Genomic DNA, 22,767 nt, shown 5'->3' with positions numbered 1-22,767 from the left:
GTAAATAAAAACCAGTGACGAGTGAAGTCTCTGGTCTTTATTTTGGAGTGTGTGTGTGTGTGTGCTGTAGCCTGTGTCATGGAGGGTGCAGACAGGAACAGGCGGTGCTCTCATAGACTTACCATGGTCCCCACACTGTATGTGGCTGCAGGGCCAATCGTGTGGTGATAAGGGTCTGCTGTTGCATAGACTCTGCCATAGCTGCACAACAGGGGACAGAGAACGCGGTCATTGATCTATCATTGACGAGGAGAGAAGAACATTTATGCATGCTTGTTTAATGCTCAACCCCTCAAGTAAACCCTTTCAAGTCTCTAACGCAATCAATTATTTCCCTCCCCGGCCTCCTGGGCTTCCTGCTTTATACAAGGTGGTTCAAAAAGGGGAGTTCAAAGGTTGGTGAATTATACTTGTCTTTTCATTGTCATCTTGATTAGCTGGATAGAATAGGTAATGAGCGGAGGGAGGCAGAAAAAGAAGGATGCAGAGCAGAGTTGGCGCTGGAGGGCTCGCTCTCTCACCCTGCTCTTGTTTACCGAGGCTGCACACTGGGCTCACGCCCCTGTCTTTTCATTGTTGCTGGTTTGGAACTAATCCTTCCAATTTCCTTCTGAGACAGGACAAGATGTGTGCGCTTTATTTATTTATTTATTCGACTTCACATATTCCTCTATTTACTTTCTTTTTTTTTTTTTTTTTTAGCTCTTGCTTGCAAATGAGGGTCTGCAAGGAGCAGATAAGGCACACCCAGCCAAGGACTGAGGGCACCAAATCAACCAGGAATTTAAAAAAAAAGGAGTGGAGAGAGGAGGAAATTCTCCTAAAGGAGACAACAAGACGTACGAACGAGATGCGTTGAGTTATATAAGATCTAAATATGGCGCGGCCCATTCGAGTCCGTCGGCACCCAAGGTCAGCGAGCAGGACGTGAAATCGGAAAGGCTGTCTCGGCTCCTTGGGGAGGAGGCCCGTGCCGTGAGATGGTCAGGGGAAGTCTCCGTGGTCCTCTTATCTTCAGTGAGCACTGAACCCCACAGGCCCTCTAAGGCTAATACATCTCCAGAATGACTCTCACCAGAGTGGCGCCGCTGACGAACAGCAGGTCAAACCACCCCGCGCAATGTCACAGAGCCGACTGGAAGCTAGCAGGGTCTCTACCATGTGCCTGGCTCCTGTGAAGGCCTCTTTGATTCATCAGCCTCGCCTGTACCAACTCTCTTTAGTTACTTAAAGGGCTTTGGTAATGCAGCCTGTGAGCGGTGTGGGCTTTTCGGATAATAAATGTTTCATATTTTGCAGGGTTTCACACGCCTTCCTCAATCCCGGCGACCTCTTTTTTTATGATTGGCTGACGGCTCCACGGTAAAGTCTGATAAGGTGCGGCTGAGACAACACCAGCAAACCCTTATTGATCCAGTGGGCATGACCGCTTATTCAAAAGGAAACAAACAGACAAAGCAAAACAAACAACTTGGGGCGAATTATATTAAATCTCAGAGAAAAGTAAAGGCAAGAGAAACACGAATTAAATCACTCGGAGAGGGAAAAAAAAGCCGCCGTCCAATTTCTGCTCTCGCAGAGCGCGGCTGCTCATAATTCGAACCGCGGCGAGGCCTGATAAATCTTACATTATCGATATGATCTTCAGGCTCTCAGGCAGGGTGTACGTTATCACAAGTGACATGCTCAATCCTTCCCAGATTAGATTCCCAAACCGGCCCACATCCCGGCTGACAACGGCTTTCGGGGCCGAAATGAATCAGCGACGCCTCCTCAAACAGAGCACACCTGAACCAGAGTGACATCACTCAGAAGTGATAGAGTTCCCGCTGGTCCATCTCTGCCTCTCTCCGTCTCCCCACCTCCCCTCCGCAGACCCGAGGCCATTAATAAATACCGCAGTGATATACCCACTCTCCCCTCACAAGCGGAGAGTCACGACATATATCACTGCTTTTCTCATCGAGTCCAACAAGGTTAGTCTTTTTTTCTCCGTGCGCGTGTGTGCTCTTTAGCTCCGAGCTAAAAAGAATATAGCGGTTTGCCTAATAGATAAGATAACTCGAGAGGAAGAAACCCAAAATAACCCTCCACAGAATATTGTAAAATGCTGCCGGAGCAGCCCCCATTCATCACACGCGCTCTCCTACCATCACGTCTCCTGTAGATATGATCATTTTTGGTGGGAAAACACTAATTATTTAAAGCTGAAGCCCACCCTTTGCTACTCCGACACAGCGATGGCTGCATTTATGAGATTTATGAGGACATATTTAGAGGCGCACTCCTTTTTCCTTCTCCCAGTAATTTCCCCTGTTTCACAGCCTGTGGGATCAACTTGTTGCTTTAAATCAAAAGTTCTCGGGAGCAGAGTCGGAAACATGTCCATGTTTTTACTTTCAATTCAGCATTTTCTCAACAGCTGCTCGTGGAGAAAAAAAGTAGCCTGTGCCTGCTCTGCAATGCATTTCTGTTTCTTTAAGCACTTGAGAAGTGAACGCTAACGATGGCTGAAGTCAGCCTTGTCTTATGGAATTATGGGAAACACTCAAAACAGCCTCAATATTCCCAGTTACAGCCAATAGACTATGTGCACGTTAGCATATGCTATTTCCGGTGTCCTATTCGAGCCTGGTTTACGGTCCAAAACAAGTTAAGCGGCGATTTACATTTCTATAGATGTCTTGGGCATTTACCCAGTATATCTGTAAATGCTGTTCATAGAGTTGTCGATATTTTTCCCTGCACCTCAGAGCAAAAGAAATAAATGGTTTAAATGTTATATTTCGCGGGTGTTATGTTCTAAAATAGGTGAAATCAAGTAGCCAATTTTATTTTTTGACGGTGCAAAACGTTGGTGGACATCGTGAACATACAGTACTGCACTTCAGAGTCACACTGCTAGCGATCGATGCAGCGATTCTGTACTGTACAGGAGAGACGTCACGGAGGAGATCGTCTGCAGCGATCAGGACGCAGGACACAATGTGACGTAAAAAAACCCGTGCAAGCTTGCACTAAAAAATCTGCGAAACAGCGAGGTGAAAGGTGAACCGCTGTAATTTTGAAGGTAAGTCACAACATACCCTTTGTAAATATTAATGTATAGAAACCCTTACAAAAAATGCTGGTGTGGCTTTTTTTCACGGTTTGTTAACATGCTGTGTAGGTGTGTACGTGATGAGCTGATATCGACATAACGGGGGAAACATCTGGTTTGACTATTCTTCACCTGTTTAAATCATCAGACCAGTAACTATACAGAGATGTGCTTCTGCTGCAGTTCTGCAAACAACTGATCGATCTAAACTCTTTAAACGTCAAAATTGATCATTAGATTTTTTATGACACAACAGCGGTGAGTGTTCCCACCTTCTGCTCTTTGTAACTTAACGCCATCTTTCCGTTTTTGAGTTTTGGACATGATTTTGGAGGATATCTTGACCGCAAAGTAAAGCTACCGGAAACGTACAACCCTACATCCGGTCTCAAACCAGGAAGTTAGCATTTTCTCGTGCACAGGGTCTATTAATTAATAACTTTACGGAGATTTTTGTCTTTAAAACCCCTCAAATTACATACAAGAGAATCAGTCTCATACAATCTGAGACCCTCACCTGTCACTGTAAGCAGCGGTGGTGGTGGGTTGGGCAAATCTGTATGCTGCATAGCCACCCTGTAAAAGAACAAAAAAATACCACCATATTTAATCAGTGATTACCTGTGCAGACAAAGGTTAGCTCTCAAAGACACAAGAAAACAACCACTCGCACACACACAGCCTCAAATTGCCTTAATGGTTAAATGTCACCACGCAGTAGTTTGCTCATCTGCTCACACTCCCCGACTGCAGCCTCCCCGTGAGACACCAGAGGGTGCTGTTTGATATATGGTGTGTTAGGCAGGTGGTGGCAACAAGAGAATGAATGATGTTCTGAGAGGCAGCGCGTTTAGGGGGAGCAAGTCATTGTCGCACCGGAGGCTCATCCGAAGCGCAGTCACGGAGGCAACGTGAGCCAAATCCCCACATTCGGCCCATTTTTAGATTGAGGGCGCGCCGCTGCTCCGTAATTGAAGATCTCCCCCTTTTTTCCCCTTATACATGACCCCCCCGGCTCACAAAAGAAGTAAGAAGGCAGAAGACGGTCGGACCATTGGGGAGTCAGGACCGCTGTATTCATTTGCCAGAATGGGGAAGGAATTAAAGACCTCATTGTGGAGTGCTGCTATTACTCTCCTTGAAAAATGAAGCTGTTCTCCCACTGTTTTTCTATTAGTGCCAGTGGAGTGTGTGCCCATCTGTGTCCATACGGTGGATAGGTGGCTTTTAATAATGCATGTTTTCATTTATTTTTAAACTCAAGGGGGGGGGTGTCCGATGCAGAGCGACATCGAAGTAACGGTGAGTCGGCCGAGGTCGCGGGTGCAAGCGAAATCGGGGCCACGGCGATCGAATTCCGCTCCTTGATGTTTACCAAGGGGACAGGAAGTCACAGCAATTGAAGCGGATGACTTCCTGTGGGACGGTCATGCCTTGGGAATGTGTTGATTACAGCAACAGCCTGAACAAACACGGAACAATAAATCACTCTCCCACATTGTCAAATCCTGCACGCGGCCGCGCAGCACATTTTTTATTTTGTCATGGGGAATATGTGGGTGTGCCGTGTGTGTCTATGCATGCATATGCATTAGCGCATGCCACGTATGTGCATTTATCTGCTAATGTATTAGCAGAAGCCTTGACAGAACAGCTGGCTGCTTTTGACAGCACGCCAGTGTCCACTGAATGATTGTATAGGACACTGAGGGCTGTGGGACGGCTCCCTCTTGGTCACTCGAGACCTTCACATACTCTCAGCCAGTCTGAAGCAATGCAGTGGCCATTGCCAAAACTAATGGCAGTAAAGCACCAGGGGCCGGCCTGACGCTTTGAGTGATGGACCGACCTGGCCAGGCCTCGGTCAGGGGACATAGCTGTGTAGGACTTAGCTGGAGGTGGCTAAATGAGCGTGAGAGACAAACAACATCGCTCAGAGCACAGCCCGGGTCTCTTCCACAGTGGTGGGTGTCCCTACAACAAAAGCCGGTGAAATACGGCCCTATCGTGCGGGCCGGTGTGTAAGTCATGGATCACTTGGGTTTAGCATTTCATTCCCAGACACCGGTCTTTGTCAGGGTGAAAGTGAGAAGGAACTGTCATTGCTGCTGCACAGACAGTCCTCTCACTGCGGTGGAAAAAAAAAACCCAAAAGGGACAAATTACATTCCTCGCAAACGTTTGGACTCGTGTCAAAGTGGGGCAGCGTGGTAATTTCAGCATTATCTCCACAGAGTCCACGCTCTTCTCTGTCAAGGGCGAGGTGCAGCAGGGCCGGCCCCCGATGTGACCCTGCCTGCACGGACAGCTCCAGAGGGACAGTTAATCCCTTTATCTGCGGCTTCTCTTATCTCCCACTTGCTGATGGCTGGGAGGAACCGGCTCCACTCAGGTCTGCGCAGACCCCCTGGGGCAAGCAGGGGATATCCCAGCCAAACCCTCGGAGTGAATGCAAAAACACCAGAGAGGTAACAAGAAGAAAGAAAGCTGGCGGGGCGGCGGGGGGGGGACTTAAAAACCTCCAGACAAATCTAAAGGAATAAATGACCTAACTTGACATGGGACACTGAGTCAGGGTCTGCCTCTTTGCCAAAGTCTGAGATCATAGGAAGAAAAGAGGGAGAGGAGGGAGGAGCTGAGGGGGTTTTAAATTTTGTTGTTGAGTTTCTTGGCACAGTAGACAGAGGCCTAATCGACGCCGGCTTGGCAGCGAGGCTGGGGGCTGAGGAGATCACGTTTTTGTCTCCAGGGCTGGGCTTCTTGTCTGTTTTACTTCTGTTTCATCTAGAAGAAAAGTCAACTGTACTTACATAGATCTCTGCACCGTAGAAGCCATCTTGGTACACCACCCTGTGAACGTGCGAAACAGGAAAGCACAGTTAGTTGATTTGGACTGCATCCGACCCCACCGACTCTCAGCCTTTGCCAATTTTCCTATTTTGACCATTTGCAGGTCTGTGGGGTCAGCTCTTAGCAGCTTTAGCTCGCTGTACCACAAATAATGAATGACACAAACTGAAAGGTGTAACGGTTTCACATCCCTGTCCAATTTTCTGCTCTGGTAAAATTGTTTGTCTTTCCAGTTGCTGCAGTTGCTATCAGGAGGGCTGGCGGTGGAGAGGGAGGACAAAAGAAGGCAGTGAAGGAGCTGCGTCACATGACTAGGCTATATAAATCAACCGGCTGCCATCAGCAGCAAAGGGGTCCCCGAGTGGGAAGGAGGCGAACGGGGATGTGGGATTTCCAGTCTCAGCTGCGAGTCCCACCGCACTAAGACAGATCCAGATCTAATCACAGATAGACAGCTATGGCGGGCAGCGGCCAGCCTCCGTCAGACCTCTCCCACGGCCACACAGACCAGCGCTGATAAGAGACGAGTGCGAGGCAGGCCTGCATAAAGCCAGGAGATCAGCACGGGCCCCGGTCACAGTCCAGTGAGATCTGACTGGTAATACACTATCGCAGCTCTCACCTTGACTTTGTCAGTTACTCCTTTGTCAACACACGCTGTGCAAATGTAAGGACGGGCAGGGTTCGGTTATGTATATCCGCAGATACCAAAGTTCTCTTCAGACATGTGCGCAGATAAAAAAATATGTAAAATTACAGCAGCAATGCAGCCTGGCTATGTTAGACAAGCGGGTTTCCTGCAGGAGGGCACGGTCTTGAGACGCAACAGCAAGATTTATTTTAAATTATGAGTAGGAAAGCAAAGTTTGGGCATAAATTCAGTCGGAGCATTAACAGCTCCAGCGTGTGCACTGTCGGAGCAATCTTGGGTACAGTTTCATTCATACTGCAGCGTGACAGCTATCTATATAAAAAGTGCTCGTTGTGTTCAGACTACACAGTATCAGCCCAGTTACGGCCTGACACTGATGTCGTGTGCTACTTTGCATCAGGAGGAACGGTCCACAACACGCATTTTGTCTTGATGTCTGAAAGAGTGTATAAAAGCTAAAACTCTCAGCTATGAAAAGACAAAACTTATCGTACCAGACAAAAATATCGTGCGACCCGAACCGGGCCTCGGAGGGTCAGTACTCACGCTCCGTAAGCTGGGATTGGTGGTGGAGGTGGAGCTGTGCGGAATGTGTTGTACACAGCCCGTCCCCGTCCCCGCAAGTGGGCACCCCTATAGGCCACCGTAGCGCCTGTGGCAGGGTAGGGAAACCCTGTTACTATGGAACAAAAACACACACGAGAAGAAGAGAAAATGACTTTCAGAGAACATCCTCGACTTGGCATTGCTTACCTTATGACAGAATACATTAGAGAGAGACGTGTGGCACTGCTTTCCCTATGACAGAATGCATTATAGGGAAGACAAGGAAACAATAGATTTAATCTTTTCTAGGTGCGCCTCATCGAGCACTCTCCCCTTTCCCAGCTCGCTGCTTTGTGCCGTACTCAGCAAGGATCCACATTTGCTGTACGCATCCTTTCCCGATGCCTGGTGAGGGGCAGCCTTGAAGCTGGGCAGGTAATGGATGCAATACCACTAGTTTCGCACCACGGCTTTTGCATAGTTTAGACACAATGGGCTAGCAACAAAGAGCAGCGGGAGGGTGGACGGGGTAGAGGTAGAGGGCGTTTCTCGGTGTCGGGCGGAGACGAACAGGCGGTAAAGGTTGTTGAACAACTTGACTAGACGTTCTGAACTTCCCCGAGGGGAAATGGAGCAGATGGGCAGGACAGCCAAGTCCCAAACCTCAGCATGACCCCCATCTCCAAACCCATCTGGGACCATCTTTAGCCAATCGCACAGCCACATGCTCTGTCCTCTGCTGATGGCTACCACTGAACGTGAAAAGGGTCAGTTGGGGTGAAAGGCTTCGGGGTGATGAGTAAGGGTTGGTGTGACGGTGCGACAAAATAGCCACGGTCGCAGATTAGAGGACAGCCGATGTGATCGTCAGCTCTCCACTTAACCTTCAATCGGTCCACTGGCTGTCTGATTACAGGCTGTGGAGGTGCATACAAACACACTGATCTCTAGACATGATTAAGCTGGCCTCTACTTTTCCAGCAATTGTAATTCCCTCACTGCTCCCTTCCCTCTGGTCTTCGCCCTCCCCCAACGTCTGGTCCATCACAGCACAGTCAGCCCCGTTATTCTTTATCCCCAGAAACGCCCCTTCGTCACCCTCTCCTCACCTTACTCTTCGCCTTATTCATTTCCGCGACACGCTTTGGATGAATTCATCACGGACCGCTTCACTTTCCCCAATCACAGATCACTCTGTGATGTGGAGCTCGAGTCTGATTTGGTTTGGTGGGGTGACGCGGTGCCTCGGCTGGGGTAAATAATGCGGGTTAATAACACGCATCCGGCCTGTTTCAGACGACCCGCCAGTCCCTCGCAATCTCCGACAAACTAGACTACAATGAAGATCCATGGCAGCTCGTAGGTAAGCGGTGCAGTATGGGTTTGTGCCTGGGGAGTGACAGCCTGATGGTACTCTGCCGTGTGCAGCGCCAGCCCTGCATTTGGTCGAGACCAGTGAGCACCCTAATGGACGATGCTCACCCTAGCCTCGCTGCTTCAATAAAGCTGACAGGGAGACAGATTAGTGGTGCTTTTAAAAACACAGAGAGCCCGGTTTAATGTCTTCTGCCATTAACATCACGCTCCATTAGTGGGTCCGCACACATATTCAAACTTTGCGTCTCATTTGGCCAGGTGACGCCCACACCTCACCCGCCCACCAATGTGCGGGGCGCTTTCTTTGCTGCCAACACACCCGTGGACGGCCTGGACTGGGACGGTGCCCCCTTTGCCTCCCGGGTGATTTATAACGCTGACCTTGACATTTAAATTAGTCCCTCCTTTTTTTGGAGCAGTGGACATCTGAGCGCGGCTGCTAAAGGGCAAAAACAATCCTTGATAGTTTTCGAGGTGCTTTGCCCTCTTCTTAACAAATCGCCGCTGTTTCTGGGCTCCCACAAAGCCCAATTGCTTCCTTCTCTTTTTTTAAAAATTTGTATGCAATATGCATGCGGTGATGTATGTGAATGTAAACTCATAATGAGTTGGCGATAGGCTACACTGCTTCAATAATAACCCATAAATCAAAGGCGCTGTCACACCTTGGTAAGCCCATGAAAAGCAACAACAGCAACAGCGTATGAGAGCGCAAACCTGGTCTAGCCACCAAAGTCAAACACCCTTTCCGGGAGGGGGGCTGGAGAAAATATGAGTTATGCGCTGAAGGGCGGCGGGGTCACGCTGCACCTCGTATGTCATATGTGTCAACTTGAGAGAAGCTCAATACCTGCAGAGCCAGTTGGACCCGAGGTAATCCCGCTCTGTGCCAATGATGGGGTCATAACCGGCTCCCATAAAGAAAGATCTGATTTTCCACAAGGTTGATCTCTCTAATACTTCCTGCTCAAATACATCGGGCAATGAGCACTTAATCCACGCACTGGGGACCAAAAAAACAGCTTAATCTAATCAAGAGTCTGGAGCTTAATTATCCCCCTAAAGTACACTCCAACAATGAGAGGATCTGTCTACATATGTTAAGATGGCAATTAGCCTTTCTTTTCTGTCATTTACACAGCTGGTAGCTTTTCACGAGTCCTCAAAAAAGAAGAAAAAAAAAAGAAACCTCCACCTTAGTCGCAGAAAAATATGAACTGGTGAATGAAAAGCTACTCATCTCCTGTCTTCCTGGGAATTAGCTGCCGAGAAGAGTCTCTTTGCGTTAGTCTGAGGAGAGCCGAGCCATACGAAGGGATTTCTAAGTGACAGCTGTCCATGGTGCTGAAAACATCCAGCGCAAGTTTGCCAATTGCAATAAGATGAGCTGAGAATGCAATATGCACGGGATGTGCCGCTCACCCTGACGAATGATGTCACATTAACAACAAAACAGTACAACAGAGTCCCGACATTTGTGCTGTTTTTAGCTACACGCCTACTTGCTGCATCTGTATGGATGGAGTCAGACTCTTGTCATACTATATTTGGATAGCGGAGCACAGATTCTGGGGCTTGTTCTACAAAAGTTTAGCGCTCGCTAACACAGGATAAAAATGAGCACTGGTACTGGATGCCTACCAGCTACCTCACACTATGATTTGTGCCACAGCCATGTGCTATTGCCAATCCCTCCATCTGACTGGGAACCCCACTGCCATGCCTCTTTTTCTCTGGACCACACCGCTGTCCTCTGCCACCCCTTCAGCAGGGCTCCATGGGAGGTTTGGGTATTAGGTGGCAACGGAGAACACGGACCCACGTTTGGAGCTGGCTGCCAGTACCCTACCGAGAACCCTCCTACCCCCTCCTCCACGCAGAGGAGGAGCCAATCTACCCTGGAAGAGGTTAAGAGCGGGGAGCCGGTATGAGGCTCTCATCCGTCATTCTCCTGAATGGGTTTTGAGGACAATAAACCTGTAGCGCCAGGACGAATGGAGACGAAGTGCGCTGTCACCGAGCCAGGATTTATGGCTACCAATTTCACTGATCTCCTGCACAGAAATGAGGACTGATAAACAGTGATTAATCGCCTTTATATCCCATTTTACTCCCACCAAAAGTATATTAACTGTAGCTGTGATGATTTTGGAAAATGTCCTGAATGTGGTCATCTTTTTTTTCTTTTTTTTAAAGGAAGAGTAGAAGAAGAATGCAACAGTCAACAAGCTGGTCAGAGTTTGTTTTTTAGCGAGTTAAAACAGCCTTTTGCTGCTCATTAGGGAGGTTTTGTTTCAAAAATGTATCTCTTATTTATGTTTCCCATCTTCCCAGCTGGCAAGCATATGTTGTCGTTTAGGCTTGGCAAACTCCAGCGCCATGTCAAGACGACTTGAAAAATTAGCAGCCAATAAATCACCCAACCCCTCCTGCTTCCCCTGCCTGGAGTGGTGGACCACACTCCCTCTGATTTATGAGATGATTTGGGAAGTGTGTGTGTGAGAGAGAGAGAGCGAAGTGGAGAGTGTGTGCATGGAAGAGGGGACATGTATTTGAGTCTGTGCTCTACATAGGTTATCTATTTCTGTGTGCTGGAGTGCTTTGGTCTAAGAAGCAGGGCAGGTGTTAGCGTTGCGCGTGGATATGGGTCAAGTGAAATTATTGTTTACGTAAGCTGAGACTTACTTAACGTCCCGATTTTCAATTTAGAGAAAAGGCGCCACGTTTTTTGTGCCTGAGCGTGCAAGAAGGAGAGGGACGAGCGTACGTTTGTGTGTGTGAATAATTATCGGCAGGAGATGTCGAAACTAAAGGAATGTTGGTGGGGGGAGGTGGGGAGTGGGAGGCTCGGGAGGAGGCTCGGAGGGGGCGAGGGGTTGGGGATGAAATAAAAATGATAGATGACTGCTTTCTGTCATGGACAGTTATTTAGAGGTTCGCCGTAAAGCTGTCCGGGGAATGAACAGATTTTAGTCTAATGAGCAGAAAGGAAAGCCGTTAAAGTGGCGCGATGTGCTCAGCACTTCTTCCAAATGAAATAGTACCATTTCCCCCTCATTAAAATGCAAAGGGTTCATATAACATACAGCAATAAAGCTGGCATGTCGAGGCAGAGAGAGATAGGGAAAACCCCACTGAGCTCATCTCATTCCTCCATTACCGAGACCAGAAGGAATAGCGGCCTTCGACAGGGTAGGTGCCAACAATATCGCTCACTCAATCTCCTTTATTCGGTTAGCTCTGTAAAAGTCAATCTGGCGCACTTGGCAAATCCATCCACAGCAGCAGCCTCCACAATCTGATAACAGTTGCAGGGGCGCTTGCTCTCGAAATCATTTTTTTTCCAGCGTTACAGTTGCACACCGCGCAAACAATGGCTCAGGCTCCCTCAGCCACTCAGAGAGGCTTGGATCATCCACTGCTTATCTGAGCCGCTCTCCGATTCACTTTGATTCGAGGGGAATTTCATGTTCAGTAGGTTCAGGATGAACCTGATTGTAGAAATTCAGGGGTCAGACTGGGACAGGCGGTGGCTGATAGCGGCCTCGGGTACGGTGCGATGCGTACAGCGGGAGGTGGAGAGAAAAACACAGAAAACGGCTCTTACCGGCATACAGTTCAGGACCGTAGACAGCTCCGACCACCGGATTCAGCTTCCAGCCTGGTGAGAGGACCGAAAGAAAAACTTGACTCACAGCGACGACTACGAGCGAACTCTTATCGTTTAGTTTGCCACTCACCGTTCGTGTACGGGTTGGCCACTTTTTTGTTTGTCATCACTCGTGCTGTCGCGTTGTTCACCTGTTCCAAGCAGCAAACACAAAGCCTGTGATTACTGACCTTTACATTTACCATCCGCGTATCCACGGCGAGCTACAAGCGAGCAGCAAACCAAGATGAATAAAGACGGATTCATAAAATAAATGATTATGTAAATTTGTTTGTAGCACTTTAGTGTGATTGAGTTTTGGTTCGCCCTTTCATGAATTTATTCATCATTTCAATTTTCTTACAGATGATTATATTACTGGAAAGAGAGGGAAAGCATGCACCAATTACCCACAGGTATGAATAATAATAATAATAATAATAAAAAAAAGCATCCTCAGAATTGGTTGGATAAACAAATGGATTCCAAAAGCAAAACACAGACAGTGCTTTGATTTTCTTCTATTGACCTGATGAGAACGGCCGAGTGCGGGCTCGGCTCGTCGTAAACAAAAACAGAATTAGAGCAGGCAACACTAAACGGTGGCGATAGGGGAATGCACGACTGATGGCATGCATTCACTCTGCGTTGTCAGGTAATGATGGACAACTGGTGTTGACGTGTATGGATCCCGCATTCTGCCGAGAAGGATTTAAACGCACCGTCATGCATGCATACATTCAGGCACCACACGCACAGACAGAGCAGCCGCATGCTTATGCAGAGGTTTATGGGTAAGTTGAGAAGGCAGCAGGCAGGCAGAAGAGAAGATGAGAATAAAGGGAAAAATGAAAGCACCTCTATTTTGCGTCCCTCTACGATTGTACCGTTTAGTTTCTCCCGTGCACGATCAGCATCTGTGCTTGTTTCAAAAGTTACAAACCCAAAGCCCTGAGAGCACCACATTAGCCATTGGTAGAGAGACAAAGGAGAAGGAAAAGATGGACACACACACAGAGGAGGAAGAAAAGGGAAGGGAGGAGAAAAGGGAGAGAGAGGTGAGAAGACAGGAGTAGGTGAGCAGCAGAGTCGAGTTGTAAGCAGCCAGATTAATTAGAGGCAGTTAGTGAGGCGTCAGGAAACAGCAAACAGAGAGATCCGAGGAGAAGAGGATAACGGTGACGTGACCTCACACAACAACACCAACAAACCTGCCTGCTTTACCCAATTAAACAGCACAGCACCGGTGCCATGGGTGAATGTCAGAAAGCAGCGGCTGCCATAATAGTCGTATAATTATCTACACAACTTCAGCGGCACAGCCGCCGTCTCCCTTTGAAGGCGTGGGCAACGGCAGAAGGAGTGAGGATGAATTCTCTGAACAGACACGTTAACTTGATCTCTGGCTGTTTCTTATTCACTGCACTAATAGGTGGGCCATTTTATGGAGGCGAAATTACACCGGCTCATTGATGCAACAAAAAAAAAAAAAAAAAAGTGAATGGTGTCATTGCAAATATGCTCGTCTGTGATAGAGAAGAGCTCCGATATTGACTTTAAACCCCGACCAAAATATACCCAACCTCTCCAAACTCACTCTCTCTGCCTGCCTCCCCTGGGGGGTTTGTCACTTCCTTGAGTTATGTGGACTGGGATACTGGACTCTCTATAGCGCAAGCTTTAAGATATTCTGGCCAAACAAGTCCCATTCCTGTGGTTTCTATATATACCTATAGAGGTATAGGCTGAGGGAGAGAGAGCATGGCCGGCGCTGCCTGATAATTGCTTGAGGATGTAATACATGTGAGAGATGGCGAGCGGAGTGATCTTGTATGCATACGCAGGATCTCCGGGCTGCTATTTCTAGCATAAATAACACGCGACCTGTCCTTGGGGAAAGAGAGATAAAGAAATAAATTCAAAAAAGGAATTGAGAGCAAAATTAATCCTTTGGACATTCACCCGACTGTGGTTACCCCCTCTATCTTTTTTTTTATCATGCACAAATAATTAGCTTACAAGAGCACAGAGTGGAGCCACCATTTTTCAAAGGAGACAAACATATTGAATGCAAATTGCCAAAGCTTCATAGGAAATAGATTGTTTATTAATGGCCTGGTAGGTTCATTATATAGCACACAGAGTGCAAGAGGGAGAGAGGCATCATGGGTAATGGCTTTGTAGGGCACAAACAATAAATGCTTGTTACGGGCGGAGGAGACCGGTTTATCCGGTGCTCAATCTTGTCTGGCAGAAGGGGCTGAGTGCAGCAGCGTCGCCTGGTTCCGGGGCTCCCTGCACGCCTGTATACGAGCCCAAAGTACTCCCAGGTATGAATGGGAATCAATAGCATTCATGCCTCAACACCCAGCCAGGGAGCCTGTCGCCTTTATGAATGGAAAGCTGTGGAGCTTAGTACACTCTATTAAATGAACAGCTGGATGAGTAGCTCTCGGCTGCTCACACCTCCGCAGGCTTCACCTGTCCTGGTTGGGAGACTGATACTGCAGTAACGCATCAACGCTGTGGCCATTTTTCTGGCGGCTGGTTGGCGTGTTTACGAGTACAAATTATCTTTGAGACAAATGTAGAAATGATCCAAGGTGTGCAAGTTCACAATGTTGTTTAAGGAGGCGCAGCTTGAATTATAAGCAGTATTTCTTATTTTCTGCACGGGTGACCTTTAAGAACACTGCTGTCTGCATTCTGCCTTTTTCTTTGTCGGCAAATTGTACAAAAAGACAAAACTAAAGTATCGTGCTTCCTTGTATATCCCTTTGCCGTCCATGAATTATTAAAAACACATCACAGAGTCACCGCAAAGACCCACTGCTTACACATACACTGCTCTGCTACTGGAGATTGTCACCTGAGCACCAGGTCTGCAGCTGAAAATAGTCCCCAGCAGTAGTATTTACTTCCCTTTAAGTCATGTTTCTTTTCAAAAACATCTTAAATTAGGGTTTTGGTTTGTGGCCTTTTTTAGTTGTTTTGCACTTTATTTCCTCTCACTATAAACTTCTTTGCTGATGATACTGTGATATATGCCCCAATCCTGTTCCTGCAGAGTTACTGATTCAGTCTTCTAATGATGTTTTGCAATTACTGCAGCCTCCTTTAAAATGCCTACCAACTGTGTGGCATTCTCCACCTTGGTATATGACTCTACCTGTCCTAGACTTTAAATGGTACTAACTGTTAAATTAATTGATGTTAAATCAATAGGTTGTTAATGTGTAACTATACAAATGTAGGATAATCTCCACATCTAAAATCTTTCCAAATTGCTGCAGAGAGAAAAGAAAAAGAGAAGAGATGGAGTTAGAAAGCCTCGCTGACTAAATTCATGAGGACGACGACCGGAGAAAGAAAAAATTATAGTATTAAGTTGTGTTTAAGAAACACAAACAAACAAAATGTATAATTTTTAAATGTTTCTACTAGTTTCCTATAACACACAGAGTAATCTCTATTATCCAGCCATCTGTCAGTAAACTTGAATCTACACATTTCTAATGACGAGTGTTTCTATCATTGTAAGTCATCAGGGGCAAAAGCTTCACATTTTAGTATTTTTAATATAACTTACAACAGTTAAGTTAATGTAGCCTACTGTGCATGTTAAGCACTTTTTACACATATATAAAGCACAGGCAGTCACACACAATAAAAACACTCAATTAAAGATTTCTATTCAACATCAAACCAACTCGTAAACACAAACGTCCACAGCCTGTCTTAGACAATCGAGATATTCAGTATTGTTCTGTGGGCCCATCAGCACTCCGGCAATTAAACCCTTCATCAGTTTTATTATTTATCACACTTAAATCTAATTAAACATTCTCATGCACTACTCTGGGTAAAAAAGGTTTCAGGTACTGCAAACGAACCTCAAACCGGAGACCGACGTTCCCCTTAGAGCTCCTAAAGCTTTATTATCTGATGTTTTTTGCTGCTGTTTTTATTAATTCCTTGTTTATTGTGTTCTTTTGTTTCTGCCTGCTCATTGTGTTCCTGTTAATGTTTTTGTTCTCCCTTGAAAAACAGATTTTAATCTCAATGAGAATGTCTGAATACATTAAAATTAAAAAAAAGAAAAAAAGATAATGGCCCGATGTATTGCAGAGGTGTTTTTTTTTTCTTTTCTAATAAAGTTTGTATCCTTCTTTTAAAGACGTTCAACCTCGGCACAAACCAGCAAGCTGCGACCCGAGTGACACAGAAGTCAAAGAGCCCAGAAACACCGCCAGTCCTCACCCCAACCAGTTTCTTTAAAATAACTTGTGGCCAATAGATGAAGCTCTTTTTGCCCAAAGTTGGACAAGTGTGTTAAAAGTAATAGATGTAAGAAAGAAGGGGAACGTCTACACAATCTTAAGCTTCACTTTAATAATTCAATTCTCTTGGAGGCAGCGTTTCGATCTGCAGGTTCTTCTCCAGGCGTGTATTTTCATAAACGTGGTATTAGCCTTCAAATTCATTTTAACTAAACTACATTTATTTGGTAAATATCACAAAGAACTTTGTTTTTCATCCGGTCTGAAACAAAATGATAAACCTGAATAATGTAGGACCTTTTCAATCAATGCCCAGGCTTCAAAGAGGACCCCCGTCTCTAAACAAGCAGTTTCAATTCCATATGCTGGAGGACCTGCAGCCTGTTGCTGGATTAAGTGAAACGTGAAACAGCTCAATAATGAATTGATTGACAGGGCTAATGATTCACAACTTGGGGGAGAGCTGCAACAAACAACAAAAACAATAGGGAGAGAGAGACAGGAAGGCAGTGGATGCAGCTCTCCAGGACCAGGCTTAGAGACCACTACTCTCAGCCAATGTACACACTACACTAATGCCATCATTAGGAAACAGAAGAAGTACATGGTAATGAAGCAGCTGGCGTTCTAGTTCACTTACCTTGGATCCTCGCTCATTAAAGATAATCTCCACATCTAAAATCTTTCCAAATTGCTGCAGAGAGAAAAGAAAAAGAGAAGAGCAGAGAAGAGATGGAGTTAGAAAGCCTCGCTGACTAAATTCATGAGGACGACGACCGGAGAAAGAAAAACCATTAAGGCAATATGGAAATGTTACTTTTGTGAGGAAATGGTGGTCAATTTGCATTTGTTAGCTCAGCAAACACTTCTTGAAGCTCGCTGGCGTGGTTTGAAAAGAGAACTCGTAGCTGCTGCCGCTGCAACGCGTCTCTGCGCGTCTATCGGTACTTTACGAAATGAAATCACAGTATTCGTAAAAGTTCTTGATCTGTGATTACGTGGCAGCGTTTATGATGTAAGTTTGCTCGCCTGTTTCGACACAAAGAGAAGAGCGGCGTCGGACGGTGTTTTGATGTCGTCTTGAGACGCGGACCCCGACACCTCCGCGATCACCTCGGGGAAACTTGCTCCTTCGAGTCTTGTGAAGAGTTTAGTTGATTATTTCTACCTTTCTCTCTGTTTATAGAGCCTCCTTCTCTTCTATTCTTTATTCTCTCATCCTCTCTTTGTTTGTGTGCTCTCGCAGTCAACAGGACCTAAGGGCCGGTCCCCGGGGGTTAACACACTGCAGCCTTTCGATTTTAACAGGCCTGCCTTCGGATCATTAGAAAACAGAGGAATGAAAGTAAACTGTAAGTTCCTCTAATGAGTGGAGTGAGAGCGACTTTTAATTGCTGTCTACAATGGCTGTATTATTTCATTAAAAGTAATTACCCTGTCAAGCGGTCCGCGTCGCCTTCATTTCAGCACAACAGGGAAGAAATGGGCCTTTCCATGTGGTCGACACTCAATGGGAATGGATGGATCGTTTGACTGAGCCACTAATAGGGGTTAGGAGGAGCCGGCTATTATCTGGCTGGAGTGAGTGGAGTGGACTCCAGGAGATGAGCGTTTATGGGTTAGCGGGAAAACGTATGTTTCCCCTCATTTCAAAGAACGCAGCAAGCTCAACGCACCAAGTCGCCAAGCCAAAAACAGGCTTTGTCATTTAAATCCACCTCTGTTTCCACAGGGCGTGTCCTCTCCCCTATGCGTCTGCTCGTGTTGAAACTAGTTCTATAGATCCTAGACGCACATCTGCTTCATATGGCGCTCGGCTCCATTGATTCGAATGGGGAGCGTTGGCTCGATCACGCACGCAGGCATTTATATCCCAGCGTGATGCCCCTTTCTCGCCTGAGAAGACAATGCTTCCCCCACGCAACGTGCAGATGCTAATTGTTTTAACCGAGCGTAATGGGCTTGTGGCGTCGATTAATTAGTTTCAGAGGAAGTCATCTTTGTGGATTTCCACATGGCGCTGGGGACTGCTCGCTGCTCACCAGTGATCTCATGCACTTCTATTCCCACCCACCTACTTGCTCTCAATCTCTCTCTCACACACACACACACACACACACACACACACACACACACACACACACACACGGGGAGAAACAGCTGCATCAGCAGCCCCAATAAACAATAGCTTCAATGGGAGGAGTCTCCAGAGGGAGGACAAGGGAGAGACTGATGTCATCTAGGAGGCTGCAGCTACATGCATCCATCCATAGATTAGAAAAACCATCCAATATCTGTATGAAAATAAAAAAGCATTAAGAGAAGCATCGAATGATGATACTGGGGGTTTGCATGTTTTATCTCATTTATCAAACTCGTTATGTTTCAATTACGGCTTAACTGGAGCAAATCATTCCCGTGCTTTTGAGACATTTGAATGTTTTTATTTGGTTTCGCATTTTTTTGTACATTATAATCTGCCCTCAGTACATAATGGCGTATGGTGATTAAACAAAAATATTAGTGACTGATACATCTGCAGTTATTTTTTTATTTTGCTGGTTTTGTGTTCTGCTTCCTAATTAAAGTGCAATTACTCAATAGAGCCACAAGAGGGAGTCTACTTCGGTTTTGTTGAATTGAGCTAGATTGAAGAGTCGTGCATAGACACGATTAACAAATGTCGTGTTGTTGTCCTGTCTGTGTTACGTAAACAAAGCACCCGCGTGGAAGCCTGCTCTGAGTAAGTTCAGTGCTATCACGGAGCTTATGCTACGTAACCAAGCTGTTTGTTTTCATCAACGCTACCACGTTTCAGGTCGTGCACCCTAAATATTTACGGATCAGAGCAGAATAAAAATAGGATGGGAAATGTACCAAGTAGTTGCAGCAAACAGCTCCTTTTTCCGAGGCTGATCGTGCAGCACCCCCAACTTCTGGGCAATCACTTCTGTTCACATTGGTGATGGCCACAGGTTGACCGGTGCAAGGCATCCTGCCTCCAAACAAGAGCGCTACGACTTGGACTGATTGCCGACAGCTGCGTCACTGAGTTTCTGTTCCAAGGTTCTGGCTGAACTGAATGCAAGTCGTTACTGTGTTTTCTGTTTAGTGTGAACGTCTGTTTTCGGCAATTTATTCATCGTATTATCACAAACTGATTGCACGTAATTGCCAACCTGACCCCATTCAGGTTAGCAGTTAATTGGGGTCAATTCCCAACTTGAATGGCCAGCTTCAATTGCAAACTGATAACAGACTGACACAGTCTTATTGCATTTTTATCAGCGTCTCGATGCATGAATTTGATGACGACAACCGACTTCGACGACTGTCAGAGATGTTCTGTGCCGCTGACCATTTCAAAGGGGATGACACTGCACCAAGGTTTTGTGGTAGCGTGACTGCACCATTAAGAACACAGGTCGTGCTTGTATGTTCAATAACAGGGCTGTAACTTGACTCTTGGGTGCTTTTCCATTTATTTTCTTTGTAAACCACAAAAGAAGAGGCTACTCGGAAACAGCTCTGGCTAGACAGCGTCTGTATTTTAAGAACACTAGTGTTTTTGTCTTTCTGCACTTGGAAGTGATAATCGACTATATTTACTAGACCTCGAGCTTCCAAGTGTGGAAGCAACAAACAAGATTGAGGCCCTTGTGCCTCCACCTTTGATTAGCCTGAATATCTTTAAGCTCTTCAGAAACCTATAATTACGCTACGGCGCCCTGTGTATTCAAACAGAGCAGGCCCAGGCGCGGTGACAGTCGGAGTGGTGGTGGTGGGTGGGGGAGTGCAGAGGTCCTGATTGCTCTGGGGAGCGCTGCGAGAGCCCTTACGCTCGCTGCAAGAAGCACTGCTGAAGAACCCAGTCACACAAACGAGGGCACCCTCAAGCAGCGCAGCATGGGCGCCGCGCAGAGCTCACTCGCGCTTGGAGTGTTTTCATTTCCCCCACACTTACTCACTCTCAGAGATCACAGTTTCTAATTACTGATTAACGTCCGCTGCGGTTGCCCTAATGAGGCCTTCATTCAGCGCCTCGTTAAAAGCTCACAGGTTTCTCCACACCCTTAACCCTGTGATGTCAGGGTGGATTTCAGGCCCTCCCTTCTCGTTTGAACGCCGCCTACCGTTGTCGAAACCTTCGTGGCGCTCAGCGGAGACAGTTTCCCCGTGCCGTGTGGGAGCAGATGGAGGCTCCTGGTGGGGGCTTTGCTCTGCTGTAGACGCCTTCTCTAGTGAGCCGTGCCGCACTTCCACTCTCTCTCTCCTCTGTCTTCCCGCCTGCGTGTCTGTGGCCTTCACTCATGCGTAACAGTAATGGCGTATTGAGCCGGTGGCGCTCCAGAAGCCATTAGAGCTAGAGGGATGAGGCTTTGCACGTGCTGATCGCACAAAGGCCCATTGTGGAGGCCATGTCAGAGGGTGGAGCAGACCAGCTATCGCCTCGCCAAGCTCGACCCAAGACAATTGATCCCACAATTCTCTAGTGTGCCAACCACCAAGAATGAAAGGAAGGTGCAGGTAAGAGGAGGGAACGGGCAATGTGGGTGAGAAGGGTGATTGAGGGGGACTGGGTGGGCTGTGATCAATTCTGTATCATATATCTGCACGAGCCAGTCAGGCACACAAAGCTTCCAAGCTAATTACTGAGGTGATTTGGATTCCACACGACCTGCACCAGAGCTGGGAACAATAAAGCCAACAATCAGAGAGAGAAAGAGAGAGCGAGCACGCAGCCATGTTGTCTGCAATTTATAAAGCCACAGCCACGGCTCGCGAGTAATTAATATCATCAGCTGGATGTTGTCTTCATAACGACGAGAATTAACGCCTCTGGATTCTAATGGTCCAATTAGCGCATAACATTTAAAGTACATTTTTGGCAATCGTCTCCATTCAGATCCATTATCGTTATTGAATAGGGGATGTTTGGTTCAATTGGTATCGAGGCTTTTGTAAGACACGAGGGTGAGCTGTTGAACTGTATATATTGGCTCATTAATTGCAAAGAGACAGAGAGAGAGAATTTCTGTGGTGGACCTCTCGTATGTTGATATGTAATCTCATTGCATTTGTCAGCAGCTGACCGTTCTGTGTGTAACTTCTAGAAAATAAGACTGTTTAATGACCTGTGGAGACTACCCATTGTATACGCTCTGATATACGAGAACAAAACAGAAACAGAAATTAAAGTTAAATCTGTTTCCCCCCCATTTTCTTTGTATTTGTCCTCATATTTTACGATTAAAATTACCCTCACGTCAGTTGTTCAGGGGACACGGTAGCCTAAAAAAAGCCCGACAAAGCGAGCCGCAGCTCTCTGGGAGAGCAGACAAAGATGAAGAGTAAAATCATTACCGCACCGGGCTCCTCTAACTTCTCCCCAGTGCCCAACCTGCAGTGCAGCGATGAGTTCAGCACCTGATTGGGACTGATTGAGCTGTTTGCTTTTAAAAACTCAGAAGACACTCCTCCTTCTCCCCCTTCTGACAATGTAGTAATCAATGCATTAACTAGATGACAGTTTAAGCGCTGGCTTTGCTCATTAAATACGCGTCCTGTTGTGTGGTTTAGATTGTTTTCCCAGAAGCTTCATACTCACTTTAATAAAGATATAATAATTTGCTCTGACTTTAGAGGATGCGCTCTTTAATTAGGGTGAGGTGGGACCGCTCAAGAACAACAACTGCTAGCATGTCAGATTCTCGAGTGCTGACCTTTAACTTTACATCCAAATACAATGTTTTTCATATATTCTGCAGAAACTTTGCTGTCGGTTTGGTTACCCGAGTGAGCCTGTGTGTTTCAGGCTTTGTTGTAGGATCGTTCTTCACATTGCAATAAACAGTACATACACTAATACAACAGGAACCTTCTCCAAGTGCCAGATTTTTGATTAGTTTTGTTTGCAGGGAAACTATTTTTAAAGATGTCCCTACTTGCACAAGTGGACCCCGAGCATTCTGATTGGTGGAAGTGTCCTGCTAGTTATTATATCTAGTATCTCCCAGTTTTGGCAAAAGCATGAAAAAAAAAACCCAAAACAACCCCCAACCAGTCACAGCTATAGCTGCCCAGAGCTCGGCTCTGCCGGAGGTCTCTTCCTGTTTAAAAAGAACTTCTTCCTCCCCACTGTCGCCACATACTTGCTCTGAGCGGGTTATCAGATCGTTGGTGTTCTCTGTCTCTCTAATATTGTCGGATATTTAATTACAAATAAGTTAAACCACAGATATTTCATGTAACGTTAAGACTCATCCCGTCATCTGTGGTCGAGCAAGACGGAGCGTGGCATCAGCGAACACAA

At 46.4% G+C, this 22,767-nt stretch overlaps 1 protein-coding gene across 12 annotated transcripts in view; it reads right to left on the bottom strand.

Annotated features, from left to right (window-relative positions):
• LOC102308260 (RNA binding protein fox-1 homolog 3) overlaps positions 1-22,767 on the bottom strand; it is a 436,461-nt gene that overhangs the window by 17,818 nt on the left and 395,876 nt on the right. For 11 of the 12 annotated variants that reach the window (XM_014334179.2, XM_014334182.2, XM_042221529.1 and 8 more), the window contains 8 exons: positions 17,095-17,148; positions 13,033-13,125; positions 12,266-12,326; positions 12,133-12,186; positions 7,149-7,281; positions 5,911-5,950; positions 3,618-3,676; positions 123-201 (listed from right to left, as the gene is read on the bottom strand). In XM_014334179.2, the coding sequence (XP_014189665.1) occupies positions 123-201; positions 3,618-3,676; positions 5,911-5,950; positions 7,149-7,281; positions 12,133-12,186; positions 12,266-12,326; positions 13,033-13,125; positions 17,095-17,148 (573 nt within the window). The remainder of the gene's footprint in view (positions 1-122; positions 202-3,617; positions 3,677-5,910; positions 5,951-7,148; positions 7,282-12,132; positions 12,187-12,265; positions 12,327-13,032; positions 13,126-17,094; positions 17,149-22,767) is intronic. The other variant, XM_042221528.1, reaches the window with a different exon arrangement.

This window comes from Haplochromis burtoni, unplaced genomic scaffold (genome assembly GCF_018398535.1).
Source record: "Haplochromis burtoni strain Fernald_Lab_line unplaced genomic scaffold, NCSU_Asbu1 Contig_68, whole genome shotgun sequence".
NCBI classification, from domain to species: Eukaryota; Metazoa; Chordata; class Actinopteri; order Cichliformes; family Cichlidae; genus Haplochromis; species Haplochromis burtoni.
Note: the sequence above shows the minus strand (reverse complement) of the source record. Positions and strands in the feature narration are given on the sequence as shown.